The sequence below is a fragment of the Gadus morhua genome, chromosome 15 (genome assembly GCF_902167405.1).
Source record: "Gadus morhua chromosome 15, gadMor3.0, whole genome shotgun sequence".
NCBI classification, from domain to species: Eukaryota; Metazoa; Chordata; class Actinopteri; order Gadiformes; family Gadidae; genus Gadus; species Gadus morhua.
The window spans coordinates 3,441,152-3,463,315 of record NC_044062.1 but is presented as its reverse complement, the minus strand read 5'-3'; the positions used below and the strand labels follow the sequence as shown (position 1 = coordinate 3,463,315).

Genomic DNA, 22,164 nt, shown 5'->3' with positions numbered 1-22,164 from the left:
GTCAACAGTACCCGACTCCAGTCCGACCTCGGATAAACAACTTCCTTTGAGTTGTGTTTTAAGCAAGCTTACTATTATCAACGCGGTGTTTATTGTTCAGATGATGACGTCGTCGACATCTCCCTCTTTGTAACCAGCTATATCATCACACATCCATGATAGTGTGGAGGGTATCGCATGGAAGTCAATGTACAGAATCTTCCGGATTTCATTGATTGGTTTATTTTCATTAGTTAATTTCATAATTGGGACTGTTTGTACTCGACCTGAAACAACAGCTGACGTATATGTTTATAATTGTTCCGCGTAGGTCGCCGAGCGGTCGGCCCAGCTCCACGAAGCCCTGCTGCATTGTGGGAGATTCCAGGACGCCCTGGAGTCGTTGCTAAGCTGGCTGACCGACACAGAGGAGCTGGTGGCCAATCAGAAGGCTCCGTCCGCCGAGTTCAAAGTGGTCAAGGCGCAGATCCAGGAACAGAAGGTCAGCCAGTGATAGTACACACTAACAACACACTTAAGTGCACACTTGAACAACAAACACGCGCACACGCACACTGGCGCCAGCGACACTCTTTAAGATCAACACAGAGTGTCAGACATCCACCCCTCATTTTATTACCGCCCCCCCGATCGTGAACCGTCTGCGAGGGAACAAACTGGCTGAACTTCATCCACACCTCACAAACGTCTAATCAATTGACACCTTTTACTCCTTTCTTTCTTCCCCTCGACCACGGAGCGGTATTTCTTGTCACACGGTGTAATAAAGCTGCCTCCCATAACTCCCTCCATTGTTTTCCCCCTGACAGCTCCTCCAGAGACTGCTGGACGACCGCAAGCCCACGGTGGAGCTGATCAAGAAGGAGGGGGGCAAGGTGGCGGAGCTGGCAGAGTCTGTGGACCGGGACAAGGTGGCCAGGGAGATGGAGGGCCTCGGGCAGAGGTGGGACACGCTGCTCAAGAAGGCTGAGAACAGGTTTGTGTCGTTCTCAAACCCCCTCGGTGTAACAGTCGATATTGTGTTTCATGAGGAGGATCCAGTTTAGTAAGAAGTGGGAGAGTCACACTTGGAAAACATTGTGTTGTTGTGACTTGACACTTGAAGGTTTTAGGCAGCGAGTAATCCACTAAGTACTTTCCCCGAGGTTTTCGATAAAGTAAACAGAAATGATCCTGAAGCTTCCTAGAAAACCCGAATGAAAGTGAACTCTGTGACTCCCCTTTGAACAAATGTGTTATTGTTGGTCTGAGTCGAGCATGTGTGGCCTGTTGACTTTATCTTGTGGAACGTATCTGCGTGTATTGTAGATCATTTTTATGACTTTGGTTTTAATGTTGGCAGACACAAGCAGCTAGAGAGCATCCTGGTCGTCACACAGAAGTTCCACGAAACCCTGGAGCCCCTCTCTGATTGGCTGCAGGCTACAGAGAAGCACCTGGCCAACTCTGAACCCATTGGCACCGAGTCGTCCAAACTGGAGAAGCAGATCTCCCAGCAAAAGGTACCCTATTGGTTCTCTGTCCTTGTACCTCATGCTCACTTTAAGTTATGTTTGATTCATTTGATTCCTAAGTTATTTATATTTTAGCTAGGGCTGGGTAAAAAAATAGATTTAATCGATTTTGGATCGAATATTTTGCAATATTGCCTTATTGCAATTTGCAGTGATGTAATGTTGTAGTTCAAGTACACTTTCACTTTTCACAATTCCTTTTTAATTTCAAATTTGCACTTTTGAGACTTGAGACAGTTTTGTTTACAGCTCAAGTTTAAACTGTCCACTGTACAAGTTTGAACTTAAAACCTGTTGTTTAAGATGAAGAGAAAAAGTACATTTGTATTTTGTAACACAGTTGGGCCATTTTCATTACTTAAGAGCAGATTGAATCGAATCGAATCGACGTGATTAATCGATTCAGGACCTTATGAATCTAAATCGAATTGATTTAAGTAATTGGCCACGATACCCAGCCTTAACTTTAGCCTTATGTACCATTCTGGTTTCCATTTTTGGTCATCGCCATCCATCACGTCCTGTTATCATTTGATCATTTCCCTTTCTTTTCGTTGCATGTTTTGTGTTTTTCGTCTCGTTTTCCGTCTCGTTTCCGTCTCGTTTTTCGTTCCTGCCCCCCTCCCCCCTCCCCCCTCCCCCCTCCCCCTCCCCCTCCCCCTCCCCCGTCCCGTCCCTTGCGGCCTCCCAGGCCTTAGAGGAGGAGATCCTCAGCCACAGCCGCGACCTGTGCCAGGCGCTCAGCCTGGGCCAGATGCTGCGGGGCGCAGTGAGCGCGGTGGACGACGTGGACCTGGTGCAGGTGCGGCTGGACGCCACGCAGGCGTCCTACATCGAGCTCCAGGAGCGCTGCCGCCGCCGCGCGGACACGCTGCGCCAGGCGCTGGCCAACGCCCGCCTGTTCGGCGAGGACGAGGTGGCGCTCATGAACTGGCTGAGCGAGGCCCACGGCCGGCTCAGCGAGGCGGGCGTTCAGGACCCCCGGCCGGACGCGCTGGAGGAACAGCTGGCGGAGCAACGGGTATAGAGTGCACAGCCCCCCCCCCCCCCCCCCGTCCTGAAGGGGACCCCCGTAACCTCCCCCCCCTCCCAACCTACCCCACCGCACCCCACCCGAGTGGTGTCGGATCGCTCATTCATTCATTTATGATTTGTTGTCGTTTGTGTATTTTATTTTGTGTTATGTCCGATGGGATGCTGTGCGGTACAGTCTCACAGCGTGGGTCTGTGTGTCTACGTGTTTTTGAAGGACTTTGGTTTTCGGTCTTGGGTTTCCAGGCTCTCCAGGAGGACATTAAGCTGAGGCGGCAGAACGTAGACCAGGCCATCGCCAACGGCATGGAGCTGCTGAAGCAGACCACCGGTAAGAGTCCACCCAGAGACAGACACAGCGTCTGCCAGAGTAACACCCATAAAGATAATAACTAGTGCTGTCGGTTAAACCCGTTATTAACGGCGTTAATGCAAACCAATTTTAACGGCGTTAATTTTTTTATCGCGTGATTAACGCAATTGTATTGTAACAAAGAATCAGTAGCCTGACTGCTATGTTCAAGGCAGTATGTTTGCATGTTCATCGTTTAATTGCACTATAGCCTTTTTTTTTGTATCGTCCTGTTTTGATCAGTATATGCCAATGTTGTTATCAATAAAAAAACATTTGCACAAGGCAAGCCGATACACTTCTCCATGTTGATAAGAGCATTAAAATGAGAAAAATGAATGGGACAAAGAAATCCAGGGATATTTAGCATAGAAAAAAAAATGTGATTAATCGTGAGTTAACTATGACATTAATGAGATTAATTGCTATTAAGTATTGTAATCGCTTGACAGCACTAGTATAAATGCATGATGCCCAGGTGCTCAGACACGCACCATTCACGTCTCCGTCGTCTTCCCTCCCAGGGGACGAGGTGGTCGCCATCCAGGGCAAACTGGACGGGATCAAGACCAAGTACGCTGAGATCGACACCATGAGCCGGGGCGTGTGTGACAACCTGCAGAGGGTGCTGGGCCTGTCCACCGAGCTGCAGGGCACCCACCAGGAGCTGGACTCCTGGCTGGGGGGGGTGGAGGCCGAGGTCAGCTCCTTCGCCGGCCTGAAGCCCGTCGGAGAGGAGCTCACCCAGGCCCAGGACAGACAGAAGGTACGGGCGGTGGGGGTGTGTGTGTGTGTGTGTGTGTGTGTGTGTGGGTCGATGGAAGTGGGGGTGTGGGTCGGTGGAAGTGGGGGTGTGTGTGTGTGTGTGTGTGTGTTTGTCTGTGTGTGTGCGTGTGTGTGTCGGAGCTATTGCAGGATGCTAATGTGATTTTCTTTGTGATATTCTGGAAGCAAAAGCTCGGACATAAAACTGTCGGAAACTTTCCCTGTGTCTGTTTTCTTTCCGACGTTAACTTTTCCCCACAATTAACCTCGGCACAGTCGAGGTTCTCCATGTATAAACGTTTTTGGACGCATAAAAGCACAGTTATTTTCTTTGTTTTGTAATCTATGTCATAGACTTAATGTCCTAGTTAATAAGTGAATCAGCGTCGGGAAATAAACAGCGGCCATTACGATGAGTGTAACGGTCGGTCGGGCTGGACCACGGACCACACTGAAACCTACCGGACCCTCTCCCCCCCCTCCAGGCCCTGCTGAAGGAGGCCAAGGAACGGAAGCCCCTGGTGGACAAACTGAACGAGCTGAGCGGCTCGCTGCTCGACCTGGTTCCCTGGCACGCCCGCGAGGGCCTGGACAAGCTGGTCACCGCCGACAACGAACGCTACCGGGCCCTCAGCGACGCGGTGACCCAGCACGTCGACCGGATCAACGCAGACATGCTCAAGTCCCAGCAGGTACGGCCTCCGCATCTGGGGAGCTCCTCGGTTTGAACCCCCCCCCCCACCCCACCCCCCACCCCCATGTGCCCGCTGTCTAATCTGAAGACACCCTCGGGCAAGATGCCTACACCCCTCCCGGCTCGTTAATGACACGCATCTATAGAACGTATTCCCTGTAAGTTGCCCCGGATCAAATCAGAATGAATAAACAGTAAATGATTCGGTGGAGTCGCTGAATCCATATCATCCAAAAACTCCCTGACCTCTGAACGATCGGACCGTGGGATAGTGAGGCTCCTGTCCCCCATGTTTGCGTCGTCCACCCCTAACAAACCATAAACTTGGGGTAAACGCCGCGGCGGCGTTTACCCCGAGTTTATGGTTTGTTAGGGGTGGATGACGCAAAATATAATTTCATTTGTATTTTGTGTGTTGACCCGTGCTGCTGCGCTGTGATTACAGTTCGGAGACGCGGCGGACGCTGAGCTGGCCTGGCTCAGCGAGGCCCAGGACCGGCTGCAGTCAATGGGGGAGATCCGGCTGGAGCAGGATCAGACCCTCGCCCAGCTCCAGGCTCAGAAGGTCAGTTCTGTCCTCCATGGATTTATATGTATGTATGTGTGGGTGGGTGGGTGTGTGTGTGTGTGTGGGGGGGTTTGTGTGTGTGTCTGTGTCTGTGTCTGTCTGTCTGTCTGTCTGTCTGTCTGTCTGTCTGTCTGTCTGTCTGTCTGTCTGTCTGTCTGTCTGTCTGTCTGTGTGTGTGTGGTGTGAGTGAGTGAGTGAGTGAGTGAGTGAGTGAGTGAGTGAGTGAGTGAGTGAGTGAGTGAGTGAGTGAGTGAGTGAGTGAGTGAGTGAGTGAGTGAGTGAGTGAGTGAGTGTGTGCCTCTGTCTTAAAGGGTCTTAATTGTACGGGGACAAACGAAGGGGGTCAACCCAGGTATTGATCGCCAGTCCACTCCCTGTGATCCCCCAGGTGTTTTCCATGGACATCATGAGGCACAAAGACAGCGTCGACGAGCTGGTGAAGACGGGCAAGGCCATCATGGACAGCAAGAGCCCCGAGGAGAAGGAAGTCCTCCAGGTGGGAAGACTGAAAACAGAACAATACGATGTCCAGCCAGAGTCCAGAACGTCTCTGCGGCCTGAACGCTCATATCTTTGTATATTTGAGATTGTATATTTCAGTTGTATTTTGATACAATTTTGAAAGTTAATATTTAATATAAAACAATTGTTTTGATTGCGAAAAATCAACAACAATAAATCAATACCATTAAAAGGGTAAAGGTTATTATCTCTGCGACGCTATCCAACGCCCTCCTCCGTCCCCGCAGGCTAAGAGTCAGGCGCTGGTGGAGAGGTACGCGGCGGTCTGCCAGCTGAACTCGGAGCGCTGTCTGCAGCTGGAGCGCGCCCAGTCCCTGGCCGGCCAGTTCTGGGAGACCTACGAGGAGCTGTGCCCCTGGCTCCAGGACACGCTGGCCGCCTTCAGCCAGCTGCACCTCCCCGCCATCGAGTACGAGACCCTGAGGCGGCAGCAGGAGGAGCTGAGGGTCAGTGCCACGCCCTCTACAACCGGCCGCCATTTAAAACCCAACCGCCGCAGTGTCTTAGCGTTAGCCACGGTCGCCTGTGTTCTGACATGTTTATGCTTTATTGATGTCAATGTGTCTTTATAATCGAATACACACGATTACTTTTTTGTTGTTAGCACTTTCTGTGTATCTTTGAGTATTAGTAGAAAAGGGTTAGGGTTAGGGTTAGAGTTAGGGTTAGGGTTAGAGTTAGGGGTAGGGTTAGGGCTAGGGTTAGCCCTAACCCTAAATACAGTACGCAGCATGCAAAGAAAAATAATTAGAACATAAAACATACATTATCATCATCCTCGTCACAAGACATGATCAGTGACATGTCTGGACCTCATCCCCCTCCTCCTCCCCCTCCTCCTCCACTGCAGCAAATGCGAGAGCTGATCGCCGAGCACAAGCCCCACATCGACAAGATGAACAAGACGGGACCCCAGCTGCTGGAGCTCAGCCCCCTGGAGGGGGAGCCCATCAGGGAGAAGTACACGGCCACCGACCGGCTGTACGCCAAGCTGAAGGCCGACGTCACGCAGAGAGCCGCCACCCTGGACGAGGCCATCTCCAAGTCCACTCAGGTGGGAGGGCTTTGTGTTCGATCGCCGGTTACCCCGGCAACACCACCATTTAGTTTATTTAACGTTTGTGACGCTCTTGGGCTTTACTTTTCATACAGCTGACTTTTTTGTTTGTAGTCACATCCCAAATTTCTGAAAGAATGATGATGATGTTATCATGTCTAACACCAAATGTGGCTTGTTCTCTCCGATTTCTGTTAGCGATCCAGAAGTCAATCAGGTGGAACGTGTTTCTGCTCGATCGCTGTTTACGCTACCTCGTTATTAACTTCATTCTTTTTATGTTCCTGACGCTCCTGGACTTCACTTTTTCTTCTTTGTTTAGACATCCCGAATACACCAAAAATTTGAAATTCATCATACCTATGTTGTAATCGAATGCAACCGATCACTGGTTATTAAAAACCAAAAGCGGCTTGTTCTCTCCGAATCCCATTAGCTACCAAAAACGTTTTTTTCTCACCGTCGTACCGTTCGTTCCTCCCGCCCAGTTCCACGACAAGATCGACCCGATGCTGGAGTCCCTGGAGCGGATGTCGGAGCGGCTGCGCCAGCCCCCCTCCATCTCGGTGGAGGTGGAGAAGATCCGCGAGCAGCTGACGGAGAACAAGGCGGGGTCCATGGACCTGGAGAAGCTGCAGCCGTCCTACGAGATGCTGAGGCAGCGCGGCGAGGAGATGATCGCCCGATCGGAAGGCGCTGACAAGGACCTCTCTGCCAAAGGTACGGGCCATTCTGCCGGCGATTTGAGTTCGCCCTGCAGAAGGGTCTGGAGAAGAGCAATACATTTCTGTCTATTTTCGATACATTTTTGCGGGAGCCAATCACCAAGCTGGCTTTTTCCCCTGGAGCGCTATTGGCTGGTTTAACACAATGACGACAGGGAAGCGACGGAATGCAGCCAATTGCGTACAGAGTCATTTGAACTAGAAAACGACTGCAGCTTCCCCAGACCAAGCTCAATTGTAGATTGAGCATGGTCTGGCAATAGCCAGGCTACTCTGCACTGCCAGTTCTAGTTCTTACCGCTCGGTCATCCGGCACATCTCCTGGTCCAACTTGTTGAATGTTGACGGTCTTCCAGTCAATTGAAAATACTTTTTCATTGTCAAACAATGTGCTCTGATACCTAAAGCTTCTTTGCTTTGATTTTTTTGTCGCTGCTCAGATTTTGATGGTGTGCGTGTCATTGTTACGTGTGCTTGATTGTCCTCAGCCTCCGTGTAAGTTAAAGTAAAGCTTCTGCTGAATCAGTAAAAGGGTAGATTTCAGGTATGGGCTGAGGGCCTCTTGCTCGAGGGGGCCTACAGACTGTAGAGTTTGATTGGTTTGAACCCGTGACCTATCGGGCTTGGTGCGTCAAACACCCCAGCCCTTAAAGAGACTTCCTGACCTTGCGTCGTGTCACACATGTGTGGTTGGTTACGCTATCCTCCTCGAAACAACGACTTTCCCTTCTCTCCCCCCCCCCCCCCGCCCCGTAGCGGTCCAAGACAAACTGGACCAGATGGTGTTCCTGTGGCAGGACATCCAGGCCCTGCAGGAGGAGCGCGAGGCCAAGCTGCTGGACGTGATGGACCTGGCCGACAAGTTCTGGTGCGAGCACTGTGCCCTCCTCATCACCACCAAGGACAGCCAGGACCTGCTGAAGGAGCTTGAGGAGCCGGGGGTGGACCCCTCCGTGGTCAAACAGCAGCTGGAGTTTGTGGAGGTGAGCAGGGCATCCACGCAGGGAAACGTTGGCCTCATGGCAGCGTGGAGCTCTCTTTGCTGAGCTTGGAGGCCTGACGATGTTGGGGACATTTTGGAAGCGCTAAAATGCGCTAAAATACGGTATGGGGCATAGGAGTATGAATGACTGTCCTTCGATTTTCATCGACACCCGTTCATCCGATTGTCTTCACACTTGGCGTGTGTATTGCCGGGGACCCAAGGAAACAGGGTGTCGAGTGTGAAGTTGTTTGGATGAGCGGTTCTTGAGAGAAGGCTGCAAGCACGATACCGAAGTCCATGCAAATCAGTACTATCAGTACACTGCACTAGTAATTATAATAATCATAACGTTGCATTTCCGATTCCCACGGCTACTCTGCACTCTGTGTTCTCGGATCTAACTTGTAATGTTGGGCTAAATGCGTACATGTAAATGTCATTGTATTCGTCGTTCGATTGTTACCGGTGATTTAGCGAGAGTGGTCGAGACAGTTGAGGTTTCTCACTCAGCTGTGGTCTAAACATTGTCTTCTTCACGACCCAAACCCAGGGATTCAAGGAGGAGATCGACGGCCTTCAAGAGGAGCTGGAAGTGGTCCAGAACCTCGGCACAGAACTCATGACCGCCTGCGGAGAACCGGACAAACCCATCATGAAGAAAAGCCTCGATGAGGTAGAGCGAGATAAAAAACGAAACAATGAGGACTGCCGTTGTTTCTGCTCATCGGTCTTCATACCGATGTGTGTAGGATGGGGGGATCTCTAAAGCGTTGCTGTTGTTCTCTGTTCTCCAGGTCAACTTGGCCTGGGAGAACCTGGATAAGACCTGGAAGGAGAGGGTGGAGAGGTTGGAGGAGGCCATGCAGGCCGCAGTGCAGTTCCAGGATGGCCTACAGGTATTTCCCAACGCAGTTCAAGTGTAGTCGGTTGGTTCCGGGTGCTGAATGTAGGCAGCATCCAGCGAGAGAAGGAATGGAGTGATTGAAACGTCCCTCGACACAGCACGTTGACGCACGTGTTTGCTGTGCTTTTTATTTGGAAAGATTATTTTACTGGATAGACAATAAAAAAAAGCACTGGTGTCTTTCGGAAAAATAGCTTTCCATTTAACAGAGGTTGACTTTTTTTATTTCATGTGTTTTTTTTGGAGGAAGGGGAGAAAGTAGTACAGACTAATAAATCAGAAGATGAAGATTTCGAGTTTCTATCTGGGATTTCTCAGATCAAAGCAAAGTTTATCCTTTGGCTTACTTAGATAACCTCAAACAACGAAACCATTTATGAGAGCCATATAACTCTAAACATCAACCACTCAGAGCTGCCCTGCTTGAATAAAACTTTTGCTTTTCTTGTCAAATATCTCTTAAGACAGTTTAACAATGCTAAATTGGTCTGTTCTGAGTGGTTTGATCCAACGCTGTCAGAGATGTAAGCTTTTGAAGTCTGAGGGCTTTTTTATCTTTTCAAATTAATTGGTCTTATACCGCAAAGACGCAACGACTTGCATTTGAGCTTACTACATAGGGGGAGAAAGTGGATGAATCTGACTAACAAAACAATTCTTTGGCTCGGGGAAAAAATAATTGCACCCAAAGTAGTGTTGATAAAGTGGGATAAAGGTGCTGTAATGGTGGGATAATGGTGTGAACGAGTGAGGGATAAGGATGTGATTAGGGTGTGATAAAGGTGTGATAAAGCTGTGATGATGGTGGGATAATGGTTTTGATGACGTTGTGATAGTGGTGGGATACTGGTGTGCTTGCGTCGGGATAAGGGTCTGATTACGGTGTGCTCACGGTGGATGCTGTGCACCACAGGGCATGTTCGACTGGGTGGACATCCTGGAGAGCAAGCTGGACTCCATGCCCCCCGTGGGCACCGACGTGGACACGGTGAAGCAGCAACTCGCCGACCTCAAGGTGAAGTGCTCTAGTGTTCGCTGCTCGGCCAAACGTCGGACGCTCTGCATGCACGCTCCATGCCGCACACACTCTGAGAAGGCGTTTGCGTTCTCAAGGCTCGTGGATTCTACAATGCTTGTTTTCCTTTGTTCCTTTATTGACATAGCTTTGCATTACGACAGATCGAATAGCAGCTGTGTTTGTGCCGCTCACTATTTGAAGAGTGAAGAGCCAACAAATCATAAAGGCGCTGTTGCTTTGATGTAGCTGGAGCCAAAGAATAGGATCAGATGTTTGATACAGTCTGCAGCTCTTTGTATATCTATTGACTGGTTGGTGTGTTTGTGTGTTTCTATGTGTGCGTGTATATGGTTGTGCATTTGTACGTATGTATGTGTGGGTGTGTGTGGGGAGGTATGTGTGTGTGTCTGTGTGTGTGTGTGTGTGCGGGTGTGCGTTTGCCTCTATATGCGTGTGTATATGTATGTTTACGTGCCTGTGTGTGTGTATGTGTATGTGCGTGTGTGTGTGTGAATGTGTGTGTGTGTGTGTGTGCGTGTTTATGTGTATGTATGTGTGCATATGTGTGTGTGTGTGTGTGTGTGTTTGTGTGTGCGTGTAATGATGTATGTGTGTGTGTGTGTATGTGCGTGCGTGTGCGTATGTGTGTGTGTGTGTGTGTGCGTGGGTGTTTAAATGTGTATGTATGTGTGTGTGTGCGTGTGTGTGTGTGTGTCCGTATGTATATGTGTATGTATGTATGTGTGTGTGCGTGTGTAAATGTGTATGTATGTGTGTGTGTGCGTGTGTAAATGTGTATGAATGTATGTGTGTGTGTGCGTGTGTAAATGTGTGTGTGTGTGTGTGTGTATGTGTGTGCGTGTGTGTCTGCAGGAGTACAAGGGGGAGGCGTACCAGCTGCAGATCGAGCTGGAGCGCCTGAACCACGCGGCGGGCCTGCTGCTGAAGAAGGTGACGGACGAGGCAGACCGCAGCGCCATCCAGGAGCCAATGGCCGAGCTCAAGATGCTCTGGGACAACCTGGACGAGAAGATCATCAACCGACAGGTCAGGGAGGGAGACAGACCCCCACAAGCCCCACGTGTTACTGAACACATACCACTATACTGTTTCGTTGTTAACACCATCATGTCACTGACTGGCCAGAGGTCAGGTGGTCAACTGATCAAATGGTATAAGATCCCATCGTATATTTTTTTTAAATAATTAATCTGTAAAAATAGTAGAAGATTCAACCATGAAATCGTTTTTTTCTAGTTTAAGGGAGATTTCTTTGGTTAGATCCGCCTAATTAACTTTCAGACGTTTTTCTAATATTTTGGTTGTGTCCATCAGTGGTAGAACTAGTAACGATTCAACCACCCAAAGATAACTCAGGGACTTCTTAGATCTTTTAATGATTATTTTGGTTTCAAGGATTGTCGTTGGATTACAGTCACCTTTCCTTTTACTCAACTTTACGCAACGTTACTCAACCACGATATTTGTGTCAATGTGTGAATTATTTCGGTTTAAAAGGATTTCTGTTGGGTTACAGATATTTACTCCATCTGGATATGTTTTTGAATGTGTGATTATTATTTATTTTTTTATGAATTTTGGTGTGTTACAGAGAGTTACTCCAACCTGTGTATGTGTGTCAATGTGTGAATTATCTTGATTTAAACAGATCTTTGCGGTCTTACCGTCAGTCACTCAACTGTGTCTCTGCCTCAATGTGTTGCAGCACAAGCTGGAGGGGGGGCTGCTGGCCCTGGGTCAGTTCCAGCACGCGCTGGACGAGCTGCTGGCCTGGATGTCCCACACGGACGAGCTCCTGGGGGAGCAGAGGAAGGCCGGGGGGGACCCCAAGGCCATCGAGATCGAGCTCGCCAAGCACCACGTAAGCCCCGCCCCCGGCGCCCCTCAGGCCTGTTCGCCGCCGGAGGGAGACGACGACACGCCGCTGATGCCGAGCGAGACGCCCGACATCGACCAATCAGAATCATCCCGGGACATTTTTTTTTTTAATTGCACTCGACGCAAAACACGATCCACGCTGCCCTTCGGTCCGGATAGTGCTTTCGAAAAAATGAGTTAACTTAATGGTCGCCGGCTTATATATAAACAGAGAGTACACGATGCACGCTTGCAAGATTAACCCACTCCTGATATAAATGTCCTCTACGGTATAATACTCCCATATCATAATACACGCTTAGAATTATATAAGCTCTTGGTTTTGATCATGAAAGCAAACCGTACAGTCGTACATGTTGACTAAATTGGCCTCTCTCTCTCTCTCCTTCTCTCTCTCTCTCTCTCTCTCTCTCTCTCTCTCTCTCTCTCTCTCTCTCTCTCTCTCTCTCTCTCTCTCTCTCTCCCCCCCCCCCCCTCTCTCTCTCTCTCTCTCTCTCTCTCTCTCTCTCTCTCTCTCTCTCTCTCTTCCCCCACCCTCTCTCTCTCTCTCTCTCTCTCTCTCTCTCTCTCTCTCTCTCTCTCTCTCTCTCTCTCTCTCTCTCTCTCTCTCTCTCTCTCTCTCTCTTCCCCCACCCTCTCTCTCTCTCTCTCTCTCTCTCTCTCTCTCTCTCTCTCTCTCTCTCTCTCTCTCTCTCTCTCTCTCTTCCCCCACCCTCTCTCTCTCTCTCTCTCTCTCTCTCTCTTCCCCCACCCTCTCTCTCTCTCTCTCTCTCTCTCTCTCTCTCTCTCTCTCTCTCTCTCTCTCTCTCTCTCTCTCTCTCTCTCTCTCTCTCTCTCTTCCCCCACCCTCTCTCTCTCTCTCTCTCTCTCTCTCTCTCTCTCTCTCTCTCTCTCTCTCTCTCTCTCTCTCTCTCTCTCTCTCTCTCTCTCTCTTCCCCCACCCTCTCTCTCTCTCTCTCTCTCTCTCTCTCTCTCTCTCTCTCTCTCTCTCTCTCTCTCTCTCTCTCTCTCTCCCCCTCCCCCCCCCCCCCTCCAGGTCCTGGAGAACGACGTGCTGGCCCACAAGACGACGGTGGAGACGGTGCAGCGGGCGGGCGGGGAGTTGGTTCAGTCCAGTGCGGGGGAGGAGGCCTCGGCGCTGCAGACCCGGCTGGACCACCTCAACCAGCGCTGGACCGTCATCCTGGAGAGGACCGGCCTGAGGAGGCAGCAGCTGGAGAGCTCTCTGCTTCAGGTATATACATACAGATATATACCACAAAAACTACAAAAATGGCGGCCATCTGGCCGCCATTTTTGTAGTTTTTGTGGTATATACCACTAGTACGCTAACCATCTAGGCAATATGGCTCTAATCAATTTATATTTTTAAATATAAATAAACACATAATTATTAGGTATTTACAGAGTATCTGAGGGTACCTATTTTCAGTTATCATTATATATATGTTCAATACAATTTGTATAAATATATGAATATATATTTATATATTTGTTCATTCAAGAACAATTTGACTCCATGAGGTAATGGTGTTTGAGCTTTCATCTCTTTGAAACCTCAAAAGATGGACGCCTCATATCTCCAGGAGGGGATAGAGTTTGTTCAACCTCCCACTTCTCAGCAGGGTTTTAAATCACACGGTTGCTCTTTAAGGAGTGGAATTACAGGTCCCTCCTCCTCCCCCTCCTCCTCTCCTCCTCCTCCTCCTCCTCTTCCTCCTCCTCCTCCTCCTCCTCCTCCTCATTCCTGTGCCGTCCCTGCTGTCTCTATTCATAACTCCTCACACCACGACGGAGGCGCTTTGATCTGGCCTGGGAATACAGGGAGTGTAAATAATAAGCGAAACATCTTCACGGTTGTGCGTGTGTGTTTGTGTATGCTTCCAGTTTTTGTCTATCAAAAATCAGTTTGTTCTTTATCGCAGTGGGAAAGGGGAGTTGTTGTGTTTAAATGTGTTTGTTGCTTTGACATATGGGTAAAGCTGAGAGCCAGAGTGAATTCCGACTCTGTCATGAATGAGTTCTGTCTCTCTGCAAAGCCCTCTCATGCATTCAAGCAAAGATTGGTTTTGATACCCTGCAAAAGTCACTCGTGTGAAAACTTTCCAATATCTTAAATACCTGGAATAATTTCGGCACTTTGATAGGATATAATCATGTTTTCATTTCGGCATCGACATACAGAAAGGAGAGATGATGTTAAATTAAGACCTTGTTTAATCCTCAAATTCAGAACAGAATTTCATTAATGTATTCATTAATCTACTTCATTGATTTAATCCCTCCGTATTGTTGTCTTCAACCCTGTAAAAAACACACCGACACCAGTCTCTTCCTCGGTGGTTAAACGGGTCAGAAAGGGGGTTCAATTAATAAGTCAACTCCTAGCTTCCCCCTGCGCCGCGGCGGTCCTCAGGACAATGGCTGCCCTCTCACCTTTTGTCCCTCTCACCCGGGGTGCGTTGCATTGTGTTTGCAGGCCCAGGGTTTCCATGGCGAGATCGAAGATATGCAGCAGTGGCTGAAAGACACGGAGCGTCAGCTGTTGGCATCAAAGGCGGTGGGAGGCTTACCAGACACGGCTCGGGAACAGCTTAGCGTCCATCTGGTAGGTCTTTAAACAATATGAAAGCACCGCCATGCAGATGGCAGCCTGGGAGAGGGCTAAATAAGACCAGGTCTCATTTTGACACTGTGTTTTAGCTCAAGTGTGACAATTAAATGACACTGTGGGAAAAAAGAGTTATGTGGAACCACTTGTAATGCCCCCAGTGCAACAAGAAAAAAAATGTGTTATGTGAATTGTACCGTGTGAATGTCTTCCTTTAAAATGGCTTCACAAACCCACACCCCCCCTGCTACCCCGGCCTGGGGGAGGGGAACGCATTACACGTTGGGGAAACAATTGTGCGCTTGTGCGTGTGTAATGAGAGTGTGTGTGTGTGTGTGTGTGTGTGTGTGTGTGTGTGTGTGTGTGTGTGTGTGGGTGTATCAACCCTATTTAAATCACCAATTACACGTTTCTTTCGCGGTTTCATCGTGTCCCCGTCGATAACCTTATCTCAGCGGGTCACCGTCTGCAGCCCCTTCTGCTCCCTCAGTTCCATGTCCTCATTCCTCCCTTAATAACCAGCATCGGCCGACAGCCGTATCCAGTACTGTTAGGGTGTCACAGGGGGGGCCCCCAGCAAGAGACAAGGCCCCAGTGTGTCGTCGTCCCCCCGGCCCCCCCTTGCTCTAACGTCCCACCCCCCCCCTGCTGTGAACAGGAGCTGTGCGCCGCCCTGGAGGCGAAGGAGGAGCTGTACGGCACGCTGGTCACCAAAGGTCAGCAGCTGCTGACCCTGAGCCCCGAGGGGCTGGACAGCAACACGGAGCAGGACCTGGCCAACCTCCGGGACAAGTGGGGGGCCGTGCGGACCAAGGTGGCCGAGAGAAAGGTGCGGTGAGAGCTGGAGGTTTACCCCTCTTCCCCCCCCTCCCCTGTTTGGATGTGTTTTTTATGGCATGTGCCAGGAAAGCACCATTGTGTGCCGTATCCTTTGGGGTGGAAATGCGTGTGAAGGAAGAGCGGAGTGGAGGCCTGAGGTCAAGGCTCACGGGTAAATGTGATCGTGTACGTTCATAACAGCAGCTGGTGACAGGCAGAACACCTGCTGTAGCAGTACATATAGAATGACTTTGTTTGGACGGTTGCTCTTTGCATTGGACTGACTCAGTTTTAACGCAGCCCTGTGGTGGATGAGTGTCCAATCAATGGCGGTTGAAGGCCATGGAAGGATTGCTTCCATTGTAGGCATGGCATGTGCAAACAAACCTTACTTCCAGCCATCAAAGGTACGGCGTGTTGGCACGAGGTTCAGCCAGGTCCAACATAGAGGTTGTTCACTGCAGTGATCCTCTTGAAGGGGTTAAGCTAGTCCTGCGGTGTGAATACACAGCGGGGACACGGCGTTGAACCTCTTGAAGGGGTTGAGTCCAAAGGAGACGGGGGTCAGCCATGCACCCCGACAGCGCCTGGGTGTGTGCGTGCGTGTGTGTGCGTGTGCGCGTGTGTGCGAACCTCTAATCCGCCCTCCACCAGTGCCACCGGTAATGAAGGGAGAAGGACCTCCAGGCCAGCTGCCAAAGACGGGGGGGGGGGGGGGAGGAGGGTGTGTGTGTGTGGGGGGGGGGTTGGGTTGCTGAGTGGGATGTGGTGATACTGTTAATCACAGGAGGTGCTGAGTCAGCATGGAGGAACAACAAGGGGGGGGGGGGGGGGGTGTCCTGTGTTGTGTTTTTACGGCCAGCGCAGGACAAGTGAATCCACGTCAGTCGGAAATAATAGAGTCAGTAAGGTGCAGGAGGTTTTGGTTAAAAAAAACGTAGATGAAGTCATGGTACTTATGACAGTTGATAGATAGCGTGTCAACTGTTAAAATACAGAGACGTTCAAAGTCTTTTTTAACGTGTAGCGTGTCATTCCGGGAACAGGCAAATGAGAGACCAGAGACTCTTGCCAGAATTACTATTTTTAAACCTTTAACTGTTTTTAAAGCTGTTCAAACTGCCTGATAATGTAGGCTCCAGTCTGCTAGGTGCCCGCATATCTTTCCTCCAGCCCCGAACACACTGGCTACCTGTTTCAAAACAGTATCTCTTAAAACAATAAAAGCGCAGCCGGCCTGCTCGTGTTTCTCTGCGGTGACGCCGGCGGTCGCCCTGGGCTACTCGGACGTAACGGCGACGTCTGTGACTTATTAGACCCCAGCGGTAGATAAACATGAACCATTAGCGCCGTAATGTCATCACAGGGACGCTGAGCGTAGCCTGATTAAGGGGTTTCCGCGCTGGTCTTTTACTTAAGCCCGCACGGCTGCAGGGAAACTCAATTCGTGCAGGGGCTTATCATGCTATTACTGCCCCATCATCCGAGCCCTCAAGAGACCCCAGCTTCCTGCCGCGTGGGTTAATAGACGGGGACGGAACCGCGATGTCATCCCCGTCATCGTTCGCCTCACCACAGCTAGGGATCCACAGCTGTGTGTAGGAGTGAAACATACAAGATGAATCGTACTGGTTTCGGTCAAAGCAAGATGTTCGGCAGGTGTTTTTTATGGGTGGGGGAGTGAGAAACGTGCCCCACCGTACGTCATCATTAAACAGTTGAAGGTTCGAGTAAATCAACGTGTCCACACGTGTCCACATCTGCTTGTGTTTTTATGCAGAGGTTTTAACACAGTGTCTCTGTGTGTGTGCATGTGTGTGTGTGCGTGCATGTGCGTGTGTGTGTGTGCTTGTGCATGTCTGCCGTGCGTGCACAGGTTCGAGTGTGTGCATGTTACGTGTGTACCCATGTGTGTGTGCGTGTACGTGTGTGTTGTGTGCGGTGTGTCAGCGAGGTGTTGTTCCACTTTCTTACGACAAATGTACTTATTGTATGTCACTTTGGATAAAAGCGTCTCCTAAACGCCCTAAATGTTAACGTAATGTGAACGTGTTCCTGCAGGTGAAACTGGAGGAAGCCCTGACGGTGGCGACGGACTTCCACGACTCCCTGCAGGACTTCATCAACTGGCTGACGCAGGCGGAGCAGACCCTCACCATGGTGTCCCCAGCCTCGCTCATCATGGACACCGTCATGTTCCAGATCGACGAGCACAAGGTGAGGTGTACCCGCGTCCCCGGGCCACAGTTTTTACCCGCCCCCTCCTGGCAGAACGGTGGTACTGCCGGGTTAATCACGCTGGTGGTGCTGTGATGCTAACCAGGACCTGTGAGGTCATGGTTTGATGGCTGCCATTTATCTTAATCAAGCCCCGTGTGTTACAGGAGATGTGAGTCGTTGTTTTTGGGGGTGTCTTTAGTTGGAAGAATGTGTGTTGTGCATGGTTTGGATTGAGGGTGTGTGTTCTGATGGTTTGCCAGGAAGACTTGTGGTTCTGGTGCCAGGGAGACTAGTTACTTGGGGTTAGGGGGTTAAACTCTGACTAGGGAGACTAGACCTCCTGGGGAAAGATGCCCTAACCCCTTACTGCTCATGAATGTAAAAATGTCAAATTATTATTATTTTATTTTATTCTGTAAAAAAAAAAAGTGTTACAATTTAATATGAATCAAATATATCAATAATAATAAATTTAATTAATTAATTAATAATTCACAAATTAATAAAAACATTAAATAAAGTTAATCAGGTTGAGCTGGAAAATACCGTCACAAAAGCAGCTAAAGAGTGAAAGTAAAAGAAAAATGACTTCAACAAAATGAACCTGGAAGACAGTCCTGACCTTACGGTCCACACAGATCAGACCCGTGCTCACATCAGCCTCTCCCTTGATCCCCCTCCTCCCTGGTCTCCCGCTAGATGTTCGTGACGGAGGTGAACGGCCACCGGGACCACATCATCGAGCTGGACAAGACGGGGACGCACCTCAAGTACTTCAGCCAGAAGCAGGACGTGGTGCTGATCAAGAACCTGCTGGTTAGCGTGCAGGCCCGCTGGGAGAAGCTGCTGCAGCGCTCGGTGGAGCGCGGCCGCATGCTGGACGACGCCCGCAAGAGAGCCAAGCAGGTGGGGGGGGGGGGGGGAGACTCACCACCACTATGAGATGGTTTATTAGACTTTAAATGGCTGATTATGGTTCCACGTTCACGCAACGCAATGACCACGCCGACGTTTCGACGTAAACGTGAACCTCTTTTGGTTTTGCGTCTGGTTTAAGTGAGCGGACCAATCACAGCCCTTGCTGCTGCGTAGCCTCGACGGAAGGTCACAATTTTTGGGAGGAGCACGTCAGGGCCTTGCGGGAGACGCAAGGAAGTATCGGGTCCGTAACCCCCTTGCGTGAACGTGGGACCATATCAGCCCTTAACAGTTTTTGTCAAAGTAACAGATATACCACTTTGACACGAGGTCTGGTCCAATACTGGTCAATTACTGTTTTATTTTCTTCCAAGGGAAATATTTGGCAATAAACAAGCGTAACTATAATTCAGAGAGGATTGGGGGGGGGGGGGGGTCAATGTATGGCTGGGAAGTAATTTAATATTGGGCTAGCCGCCAGCCCATTGCAAAGTCACATCGCAATGACCACGGACGTTTTGGAAGCATAGGAGCCTTGGAATGTTAGTAATTGTGTTGGTAGTAAGTTTGTTTGTCGTTGTGTGTGAACACGCCACAGCGTTTGTCATTTTATTAGACTTTTTTTTTACACCGTTTTTCTCAAAGTAAAAAAAATGTATCTGATATTCTGCTTTCTTACGTGTTCTGGTCCAATACTGGTCAAACATTATTTTCTTTTCACCCAAGGGGAAATATTTGGATATAAACAAGCGCAGCTATTCTCAGGGAACATATTTGATGGACCACGACCTCTCTTTTCTCAGTTCCACGAGACGTGGACCAAGCTGATGGACTGGCTGGAGGAGTCTGAGAAGTCCCTGGACTCGGAGGTGGAGATCGCCAACGACCCCGACCGCATCAAGGCCCAGCTGGCCCAGCACAAGGTGAGACCGGCTGATTCAGGACTCACCTGTACGGGGGCCAGGGTCAGGGTCAGGGTCAGGGCCAGGGTCAGGGCCAGGGTCAGGGTCAGGGTCAGGGTTAGGGTCAGGGTTAGGGTCACCCTTTACCAGTAGATGGATGTTGACATGTCTCTGGTAGCATCAGAAAGTAAGGGAATGCAAAACACAAAATATAAAAATACAAAAAGAAATGAATCGTGACATGATATTCAATAAAGAAAGTGAGAAATGTAACATAAAAGAAACTAAAGTGATTTGTGCATTTCTATCGTTCTTAATCAAAAAATCTCAATGAATAAATCAACTCTTTCATAAGTGCGCTCTCCTATTTTCTACTAAGCTGTATGTTGCACAGCGAGGGCGTACATAACACAGTCACTGCATCGCACTGCCCTACGGACGAGCCGGTATGCACTTGGGCCTCATTGGATAAGGATAGTGTGCTAATCCTATCTTAAGCCCTTCTCGGTCCCAATGTATCACATACTTTTAATCCCCGTAGAGTAGAAGGGCTTGAGGTTTGACCCCTTTTTTTTTGTAGTTCTGTTGCAGCATACCGCACGCGGGGATAAACAGAATTAAGATGTTGTTTGGCATGGCAACAGATAAGACCTTCTAAATAGGATAGAGCTCTTTCAGATTGACGCGTAGGCCAATGAGAAGCTTTGACATAGTTTAATGTCAATTAGTTGTGATTGCTTCATTAACGGATGGCCTAGCCGCTACTGGTCGGGGAATATAACAGTCAAACTAAGTTTTCGAAAAGTAAAAGAAGAAGTGTAAAAAAAGTAAAAATAAAGTATCAAACCGTGTAACTTGATAGGCATGCAAGGGATTACTTTTCGGACACCGGGATTACTTTTCGAATTATAAGTGAGTTTGGTCGACTCCATTTTTTTGTGCAACATTGACCCTTTGACCCCACGGCACCATGCAGGAGTTCCAGAAGGCGGTGGGCAGCAAGCACGCGGTGTACGACACCACGGCGCGCACGGGCCGCGCGCTGAAGGACAAGACGGGCCTGAAGGACGACAAGCAGAAGCTGGACGACATGCTGAGCGAGCTCCGGGACAAGTGGGACACCGTGTGCGGCAAGTCGGTGGAACGGTAAGGAGGGTTATTAAAGGGACAATGTCGGCTTTTTATAATGTTTTTATGTGACAAATATGTTTGAATATGTTAACCTTGTTGTGAGGTTGAGAGCTTGGACACAAAAACACGATCTCAGCATGAAGCTGCTTCCTATAATTTCTCAAAAACATAAGTTTTTAAGTATTCTGTTTCACCGTTCTTTGTAGTGCTTTTGTTCTGTGATAGAAAAAACATTTAGCTTATAGTTACACTTAGTAACACTTTATAATTGTTTTTTTTTGCCTATTTTGCATTCAAATTATCAATTCCCAAACTGAGCGAGAAGAGGACTTGAATACAAACACCTGTTTTGCCACTAAGACACGCAGAGAGAACCCCAGGAATAAGCTCCAGTGGTTCTTTAGATCTCCCGTACCGTCACTTCATCGCACCAAGACGAAGATACATCTACCTCAACCAAAACAATCCCATGATGCATTGCGCCGTACATTGGCGGGGCTGGTTCTCTCCCTGAACGATGTGTTCCCTGCGTCCCCCTGCAGGCAGAACAAGCTGGAGGAGGCGCTGCTGATCTCAGGTCAGTTCACGGAGGCCCTGCAGGCGCTCATCGACTGGCTGTACAAGGTGGAGCCCCAGATGGCTGAGGACCAGCCGGTCCACGGGGACATAGACCTGGTGCTCAACCTGATCGACAACCACAAGGTAGGGGGGGGCCGGCACACACACACACTCACACACACACGCACACGCACACCCACACGCACACGCATGCACGCACGCACGCACACACGCATGCACACGCACGCAAACACACACACACACACACACACACACACACACACAGACGCATGCACACGCACACACACACACACACACACACACGCACACGCATGCACAAGCACGCACACACACACACACACACAGACGCATGCACATGTACACACACACACGCACGCACGCACACACACACACGCATGCAAACGCACGCAAACACACACAGACATACAGACATGCAGACACACACCTACATACCGATGTTATTCATATAGACATACAGACATGCAGACACGTACACACAGTCACACACACAAACAGACACACATGCTATCCATACACTAAGACACACACACAAACACACACGTGCAAGCACACACGCTAAAACACACACACACATTGTGGCTGAATTCCTGCGGGAATCAGGGTAAAAATGATATACAATGACATGATAAGTGAATCACTGTTGGCGGCTCACGCAGGACGTCCCAATTGAAGCCATGTTTATTCCAGGTCCATAACGCGGCGATAACAACTTGGCTTTCGAACACTAAGATGAATCATTATTGGATTCTAAAACAAATAGTTGGCACGCCAATTCTAGTACCTAACACTAAAAGAATGGTAGAAGTAATGTCCTAATCCTGAGTACAAGACGAAATGGCCCCATTTAGATGTAGTCATCGAGCTGGCACCTTTATCCAAAGCCACTTAATAAGTCAGTCTGAGAACAATCAGAGCACAGAATAAAAAA

The 22,164-nt window shown here is 49.3% G+C and overlaps 1 protein-coding gene across 14 annotated transcripts in view; it reads left to right on the top strand.

Annotated features, from left to right (window-relative positions):
- The window catches only part of dst (dystonin), a 118,763-nt gene that overhangs the window by 81,189 nt on the left and 15,410 nt on the right, over nt 1-22,164 (top strand). For 12 of the 14 annotated variants that reach the window (XM_030378492.1, XM_030378488.1, XM_030378498.1 and 9 more), the window contains 26 exons: nt 311-481; nt 810-976; nt 1,343-1,502; nt 2,206-2,535; nt 2,793-2,877; nt 3,423-3,664; nt 4,149-4,355; nt 4,803-4,922; nt 5,314-5,421; nt 5,675-5,893; nt 6,298-6,501; nt 6,993-7,224; nt 7,986-8,212; nt 8,765-8,887; nt 9,009-9,110; nt 10,032-10,133; nt 11,010-11,183; nt 11,863-12,018; nt 13,072-13,269; nt 14,515-14,643; nt 15,305-15,475; nt 17,527-17,682; nt 18,385-18,591; nt 19,407-19,526; nt 20,482-20,651; nt 21,179-21,338. In XM_030378492.1, coding sequence (XP_030234352.1) covers nt 311-481; nt 810-976; nt 1,343-1,502; nt 2,206-2,535; nt 2,793-2,877; nt 3,423-3,664; nt 4,149-4,355; nt 4,803-4,922; nt 5,314-5,421; nt 5,675-5,893; nt 6,298-6,501; nt 6,993-7,224; nt 7,986-8,212; nt 8,765-8,887; nt 9,009-9,110; nt 10,032-10,133; nt 11,010-11,183; nt 11,863-12,018; nt 13,072-13,269; nt 14,515-14,643; nt 15,305-15,475; nt 17,527-17,682; nt 18,385-18,591; nt 19,407-19,526; nt 20,482-20,651; nt 21,179-21,338 — 4,440 coding nt within the window. The remainder of the gene's footprint in view (nt 1-310; nt 482-809; nt 977-1,342; nt 1,503-2,205; nt 2,536-2,792; nt 2,878-3,422; nt 3,665-4,148; nt 4,356-4,802; nt 4,923-5,313; nt 5,422-5,674; nt 5,894-6,297; nt 6,502-6,992; nt 7,225-7,985; nt 8,213-8,764; nt 8,888-9,008; nt 9,111-10,031; nt 10,134-11,009; nt 11,184-11,862; nt 12,019-13,071; nt 13,270-14,514; nt 14,644-15,304; nt 15,476-17,526; nt 17,683-18,384; nt 18,592-19,406; nt 19,527-20,481; nt 20,652-21,178; nt 21,339-22,164) is intronic. The other 2 variants (XM_030378495.1, XM_030378494.1) reach the window with 1 other exon arrangement.